At 45.1% G+C, this 7979-nt stretch overlaps 1 protein-coding gene across 3 annotated transcripts in view; it reads right to left on the reverse strand.

Annotated features, from left to right (window-relative positions):
• Positions 1-3624, reverse strand: part of SLC39A14 (solute carrier family 39 member 14) — a 56954-nt gene extending 53330 nt beyond the window's left edge. For 2 of the 3 annotated variants that reach the window (XM_032229702.1, XM_032229703.1), the window contains exon 1: positions 3461-3554. In XM_032229702.1, coding sequence (XP_032085593.1) covers positions 3461-3531 — 71 coding nt within the window. In that variant the 5' untranslated portion in view covers positions 3532-3554. The other variant, XM_032229704.1, reaches the window with a different exon arrangement.
• Between the last annotated feature and the right edge of the window lie 4355 nt (positions 3625-7979).

A 7979-nucleotide genomic window follows, 5' to 3' on the forward strand; every position in this document is an offset into this window, starting at 1 on the left:
AGAGGGGAAGAGAAATATACCATATTAATTGGAGTATAAGGTGGACCTTTCCCCCCCTAAAAGTGGGTGAAAATTTAGGTGCGTCTTATAAACCGAATAGGGGCATTTTTGGCCTCCAGAACCCTCTGCACATCACGTTTTCGCCCTCCCCGCCCCTCAGAACCACTCTGCAGTGCTCTGCATGGCCTGTTTTCACCAGAAATGGGGCTGTTTTGGGGCTTACAAGTCCTCTGCGCATCGGGTTCTCGCCCTCCTCAGCCCCCAGCAGCACTCTGCAGGCCGAAAATGAGCGTGTTTTTGGCAAAAACAAGTCCATTTTGGGGGTGGGGAAACAGGCTGTGCGAAGCATTGCAGAGTGTTTCTGGGGCCTGGAAGGATAAAAGTCTGGCACGGGGAAGCCAAAAACTATTTTTTTCTTGTTTTCCTCCTGTAAATTTAGGTGCTTCTTATAGCCTGGTGCGTCTTACAGTCTGAAAAATACGGTAGTATATTCTGGCATCAAACCCATTTGGAAAAATGCAAAGGGGGAACTAGATAAACCTGAGATTGTGTTATGAGGAGTCCTTGGTTGTCTCTGACCTTGGCTGTTCGAAGCAAACTCAGAGCGCACAGAGGTCTCCAGAGTTCAACCCTGGGCTGCATATATCCCAGTGGTGAAATTCATTTTTTTTTTTACTACAGGTTCTGTGGGCGTGGGTTGGTAGATGTGGCAGGGGAAGGATACTGTAGAATCTCCACTGCCACCCCACTCTGGGGCCAACCAGAGGTGGCATTTGCCAGTTTTCCAAACTACTCAAAATTTCCGCTACCAGTTCTCTAGGACCTGTGAGAACCTGCTGGATTTCACCCCTGATATATTCTATTATGTTATGTGCGTGATGGGTTGATTGCTTTTCGCAAAAGGCAACAAGCTATTCAATAAACAATCGAGGAAACCTCTGTAGTGATTTCTGAACAGTGAAAATCAATGTAACCCATCCCGGACACCCCCACTCTACATAGGAACTTCAGTGTCCTAAATTCAAAGCGAGTTCAGCCATCACTGAGAATGCTGGAAAGTGGCGTGCACACATCTGGAGGCTACCCAGAAACATCCTGCACAATGGGACACATGAAGCCCCTCATGCTCGAAGGGAAGAACATCTATAACGGGAAGTTATACTGGGAAGTTTACAGAACAGCAAGACAGACTGGTTTCCACCTCAGGCTTTGAGAAGAAAGAACTGGATCAGCCTGGAAGAAGGAAAATAATGTGAAACTAAGAGTGATTTGGAGATTTAAAAAAATCCAAGCTGATACATACAGAGTGAAAGATGGACAGCATGCAGCTATGATAGTCCTCCAATATTTGAGGGGTTACCAGAGAGAGGAGGGGCTCAAGCTATTTTCTAAAGCACCCAGACAAGGAACCATGGATGAAAACTGAACAAGGAGAGATTTAACCTAGAAATAAGGAAGAATTTTCGGACTGTGAGAACAATCAATCAATGGAACAGAAGTTGCCTTTGGAGGTTGTGGGAGCTTCATCCCTGGAAGCTTTCAAGAAGAGACTCAGAAATGGTGAAGGATCTTCTGCTTGGGTGGGGGATTGTAGTAGATGACCTACAAGGTCCCTTCCAACTCTGTTAATCTGTTCCAACTCTTTAAATGCTAAAACATACAATGAACGTTTGCAAGTACTCGGCATGGCCAGTCTAGTGAAGAGAAGGACCAGGGGAGACATGAGAGCAGTCTTCCAATACTTGAGGGGCTGCCACAGAGAGGAGGGGCTCAAGCTATTTTCTGAAGCACCCAGACAAGGAACAATGGATGAAAACTGAACAAGGAGAGATTCAACCTAAAAATAAGGAGGAATTTTCTGAAAGTGAGAACCATCAACCCATGGAACAGAAGTTGTGGGAGCTTCATCACTGGAAGCTTTCAAGAAGAGAGTGGACTGCCATCGGTCAGAAATGGTGTAGGGTCTCCTACTTGGGCTGGGGGTTGGACTAGATAACCTGGTCTTGTCCATGTCTCCATGCTTATTCTGTTAAGCATCTTTAGCACTAGGAAGCCAGCCCAGCCAACAGCAGACGAATGATCTTCCTGTCCTTGGATCCATAACCCACTTTTCCTGGCCAACCTCAACATAACGGATATCCTCCTTGGCTTGCAATCAATTAGAGAAAGGAAGAAGTAGTCAACCCCTACTGAGTGCTTGTCAACCTAAGCACCTTTAGGGGGTCTGGACCGCAACTCCCAGAATCCCCCCAGCCAGGGCTTCCTGGGGAATACTGGGAATTGAAGTCTAGATCTCCTAAAGTGTTATGGTTCAGGAACCTTGCCCTACCGGGGCACCTCTGGCATGGGGGTGCGATTGGGGGAGAGCTCCCTCCTGGTGCAGGAAGCAAGAATCTGGAAGGGGGGGGGGTGAAGACATACACCATAGAGGGATATGTATCAATTTCCCCCACTTCCTTCCAGAACTGGATTACAACTCCCATCAATGCCATTAGTGTCAAGAAACAAGGAGGCTGGTGGGGAATGATGGGAGTTGTAATCCAACCACTCTAGAGCGCAGTGGGAGGAGTGACAGGTAGCAGTAGCAGCCTAGAAGGGCAGTCTGGACCCCCCACTTGCCCTCTCATTTCCCTCCAGCTTGCTTGCTTGCTTGCTTCCTTCCTCCCTCTTCTTCTCCCTTTCTTTCCTATTTTCCCTCATTCTTTCCTTCTCCCTCCCTTTTCTTCCTCCTTTCCCTACTCCTTCTTCTTTACTTTTCCCTCGTTCCTTCCTTCCCTCTTTTCTTCCTTCCCTCCTCCTTCCTTTCTCTCCCTTCTTCTTCTCCTTCCTTCCCTCTTCTTCGCCTCTCTTTCCTTCCCTTCTTCTTCTTCCCTTCTCCCTCTTTCCTTCCTTCTTCTCCCTTTCTTTCTTTCCTTCCTCTTTCCTTCTCCATCCCTTTCCTTCCTTCCCTCCCTCCTTCCTCCCTCCCTCTTCTTCTCCCTTTCTTTCCTTCCTTTCTCTTCTTCTCCCTTTCTTTTCTTTCTTCTGTCCTTCTTTCCCTCTCCCTCCCTCCGTCTTCTTCTCCCTTTCCTTCCCTCCCTCTCTCTTTTCCTCCTGCCTCTTTCCTCCCTCCCTCTTCTTCTCCCTTTACTTCCTCTCCCTTCTTCTTCCTTCCCTCCTCCTCCTTTCCTTCCTTCCTTTCTATCCCTTCTTCTTCTTCACTCCTCCCTTCCTTTCTATACCTTCTTCTCCTTCCTTTCTCCTTTCTTCTCCTTCTCTCCTTCCTTCCTATCCCTTCTTCTCCTTCTATCCTTCCTTCCTTTCTATCCCTTCTTCTTTCTCTCCTTCCTTTCCCTCCCTCCCCCTTCCTCTCCCTTTCTTTCCTTCCTTCCCTCCTTCTTCTTTCCCTTTCCCTCCCTTTCCTCCCTCCCTCTTCCTCTGCCTGCCCTTCCTTCCTTCCCGTCCTTTCTCCCTCCCTTACCTCTCTCTCCTCCTTCCGACCCCTTCCCTACACCTTCCACCCCGGGCGGGCCCCGCTCGGCGGCCAAGCATCCCCTCCGTTCCGGACTCCCGACCGCCTCACCTCACAACGCCGCTTCGCTTCGCTTCGCTGAAGGCCCCGCAACTCAAGCGCAGGGATTGACAGGCGGCCGCCACCGCGCATGCTCATTATCAAGAGAGCGGCCGCCCCGCCTCCAGACCGTCATTGGACGCGCCCGCCCCTGTGCTCCCATTGGCCCGCCCGGCAACGTCGCCCTGCCTCTCGCGCGGGGGATTCGCTGGAAATTAGCCTAGCTCCTCCCCCTTCGGAGGAGCCGGTCCGCGTGGCGCATCAGGGATGCAGAGGCGGGGGGGCGTAATGGGGTCGCTTACGCGGAAGGGCGGTGGGTTTTTTTGGGTGCGGGCTTCTCCCCTCCCCTTTTATAACGCGGTTGATGGGGCGAAATAGGGTTGCGGGGCTTGCAGGCCTTCTGATTAACCCCCCCTGCATTTGCAGAAAGGGGGCTGCAAAGGGATGACGACCGCCAGATCGCAGCCGAGAGTCAAACGTTCTTGCGCTTTTGCTGCCCTCTGCCGATCGCCGTAAGAGTTGCAGCCCCCGTCTTGTCCTTCCAACTTGCCTTCTGTAATCTCCTCTAAATTCCCCTTGATTTAAAACCTGAAATTGAGAACAATTGATTTTGCTTTCTCGCCTTTCTCGTTTCTTTTTTTTCTTCTTCTACGGTGCATTTGATTGCTTATTTGTACCCTATGGCTATCATTAAGTGTTGTACCTTATGATTCGTGATTAAATGTATCTTGTCTTTTTATATCCATCAAAGACAAATTCCTTGTGTGTCCAATCACACTTGGCCAATAAAGAATTCTATTCTACTCCATTCCATTTCATTCTATTCCATCTTCTATTCTATTTCTATTCCTATTCTATTTCTATTTGTATTCTATTTCTTTTATTTCTATTCTATCTCTATTACTATTGTATTCTATGTCTATTTTATTTGTATACGTATTCTATTGCTTTCTTATTCTATTAATATTCCTATTCTATTTGTATTCTCTTTCTTTTCTATTTTATTTCTATTCTATCTCTATTCCTGTTCTATTCTATTTCTATTTTATTTCCATTCTATATGTATTTATTTCTTTTCTATTCTATTTCTATTCTTATTCTATTTCTATTCCTATTCTGTTTCTACTCTGTTCTATTTCTATTTTATTTCTATTCTGTTCTATTCTATTAATTGTCTGACTTGTAGTACCGATAGGTGTAACTGGGGGATTCGCACATAGCAATGTTGGAAATTTCCAACTTGGGAACTTTTAAAACGGGTGGACTTCTGCTCTTAGAATTCCTCAACACGCATTGTGGCTGGGGAATTCTAAGAGTGGAAGCCCACCCGTCTCAAAAGCTCCCAAGTTTCAAAATCATTATCCAAAAACTTCAGGCACAATAAACAAGTGTGCACAGCACCACAAATTCACAGCACAAAAAGAAACAAACTGCCTTACAAAATTAACAAAACATTTGAAGCCATCACAAGGTGATGAGGCATTCTCGGGAACCTTCTCTTCACCTCTGAAGCAAAATGATGGTGATGATGATGATGATGATGCATGAAGATTTCATTGAACTATCTCAGTCTGGGTTCACACATCACACTAATGTGTTTTGCTTAGTTTTCACCTTGCAATTGTGCAGTTTGCAAATCACGATTCAAGATTTAAGAATGTGCATGACAATAGTCATTCAACAAAACATGGTTAAATAAATTGTGATATTTAAACCCACCCAGCCCAATTGTCGCCTGTCAAGAGAATATGGCTCATTTTTTTTTGCCTTCAACTGGCTAAACTAAACACACTTTCCAACCAGCTCCCTTTGCATGTGAGGAAACGACTTTCCGAAACAAGCAAGTTACTGTAGTAGTTTTAAAAAAAATTTAAAAAGTACACCGACGTGCACAATCAAGCCTGTCAGGGCTCACACTTATTTTCCTATTTAGTTTGCTGACTTTACCCGCAAAGGGGAATGGCCCATTTTTCTTCCAGGTTATTAGGACTGGAAAGAAACACCGTATATGTTATTGACAAAAGTTGCTTTGATTTTCCATGATCATCTACTAGGTCAGGTGTCAGCAACCTGTGGCTCCGGAGCCGCATGCGGCTGTTTCATCTCCCTGCTGTGGCTCCCTGTCAGCTGAACCCATCATTGGCTGGCACCGCCCCTCGCCCTCCCCTTCCAGTCACTCCATGCCTGGGGAGAGAGAGAGAAAGGGAGAAAGAGAGAGAGAGAGAGAAAGGGGGGAAGAGACAGAGAGTCAGAAAGAGAGAGAGAAGGGGAGAGAGAGCGAGAAAGGGACAGAAAGAGAGAGGGATGCACACAGAGAGATGCATATTTCCCACAGAAAACACTGGGAGCCACAAAACCTGGGCAGGCATGGCTGTGTGTGTGTGTGTGTCTGTGTGTCATGTGATTGGGTGGGTGTGAGTGACGTCGAGTTGGCCACACCTACCCAGGTTTTGTGGCTCCCAGTGTTTTCTGTGGTGTCGAAATGGCTCTTTTTTAAGGTTGCAGACCCCTCTACTAGGTGATCTGGTGCTCTTTCATCAGCCAAATGCAAAGTCAAGCAAACAATCTGTCAATTCATTTGAGAAATCACCACCAGATTGTAACCTTGGCTGCATTTTACAACAGGTTGCTCTAAGAGTGATCCAACCTTGGGATCTAGCATTCCTAAATGGTTTCCCCTTTCTTCTGTGTTGTATCTTTGCAGACAGAAGGTGCAATTAATTTCTATTTTTAATTGATGGATAAGTCATTCTTGGCTACAGATGGATGTCAGTAGCATCTCTTTTGGCTGAAAGGTAATCAGGGACAGAATTTGGATGGAAAACCACCAGGAATTCATAATTGCAAAGAGGAGGAAGAGGAAAAGAGGAATTGGATGAAGGTAATGCCATATTTGGTGATGCTGCCAAAAAAACCTTGGCAACCAGAAATCAAGGTTGATTTAGGGCAATGTTTCTCAACCTCGGCAACTTTAAAATTTGTGGACTTCAACTCCCAGAATTCTCCAGCCAGATTTCTGGGAATTCTGGGAGTTGAAGTCCACAAGTCTTAAAGTTGCCAAAGTTGGACATCCCTGATTTTAATTATGGTGGGTTAGCGCAGCCATTTACATTCTCCCTCCATATCTATTCAACTCAGCTATTCAACTGCCTAATTCTGCTGCTTCATAGATCCAAACATAACAAAAATAAATATAGAATTCATACAGGAGACTATTGAAATAATCACTGCTCCACATTTTTTAATTTTAGCCTCCTTTTGCAGTTGTCAATGGCTTCCTAGGAAGGGGGCCAAGAGCAAAATCTACCCGCTTGACTTGCTGATGTGATTCTACTAAAAACATTGCACAATGAAGAAGCAGAACTTAATCAAATGGAGGTGTTGGCATGTAGGCCAAAAACGATACGCACTTGCCAAGGCTTTCTTGCTACCCCGCTTACCAAGTTTCTACCATATCTCAAGATTTAAAATGGACTCCTAGCATTAAAAAATCATCAAAAAAGCACAGGAAATAATGTTCTTTCTGCGCCAACTCATAAAGTTCAAACTGCTCAAGGAGCTGCTGATTCAGTTCTACAGAGGACTGCTTGAGTCTGTCATCTGCACCTCCATAACTGTCTGATTTGGTTCTGCAACCCAACAAGACAGACACGGACTTCAGAGGATAATTAGAACTGCAGAAAAAACAATGGCTACCAACCTGCCTTCCATTGAGGACATGTATGCTGCACAAGGCAAAAAGAAGGCTGTGAAAATATCTACAGACCCCTCGCATCCTGAACATCAATTGTTTCAACTCCTACCCTCAAAACGACGCTATAGAGCACTGCGCACCAGAACAACTAGAAACAAGGACAGTTTTTCCCAAATGCCATCATTCTACTTAACAACTAATTCCCACAACACTGTCAATAATTTACCAAGAATGTATTACTATTCTTCTACTTTTTCTTCCTAGTATCTATCTCTTCCCACTTATGACTATAACCATGTTGCTTGTATTTTTCAATTTATATTGTTTTTATTAGTTTCCTAGTACGATTTGATAGCTTATTAGTAACCTTGACTATCACTATTGTATCTTTTTATTCTTGATGAATGTATTTTATTCTCCTTAAGTACACTGAGAGCATATGCACTTAAGACAAATTCCTTGGCCAATAAAGAATTATATTCTATTCTATTCTACCCTACCCTACCCTATTCTATTCTACCCTGCACAGTTTCCATCACCATTCCATTAAACTACTATACCATCACCAGTAGCAGCTCTGAAAGATCTTGGCCTTTGCCCACGTAGTCCATTTTCTGGCCAAACTAAAGCCATACAATATTGTGGTTGTGTGGCTCCCATTCATTCAGCCCTGCAGGAGAATTTAGAGGCTACAAAAAGCCTTGGTGTTTATTCCCCATCAGCCGTAGTTAAGGA

The sequence above is a fragment of the Thamnophis elegans genome, chromosome 13, assembly GCF_009769535.1.
Source record: "Thamnophis elegans isolate rThaEle1 chromosome 13, rThaEle1.pri, whole genome shotgun sequence".
Taxonomy (NCBI): Eukaryota; Metazoa; Chordata; class Lepidosauria; order Squamata; family Colubridae; genus Thamnophis; species Thamnophis elegans.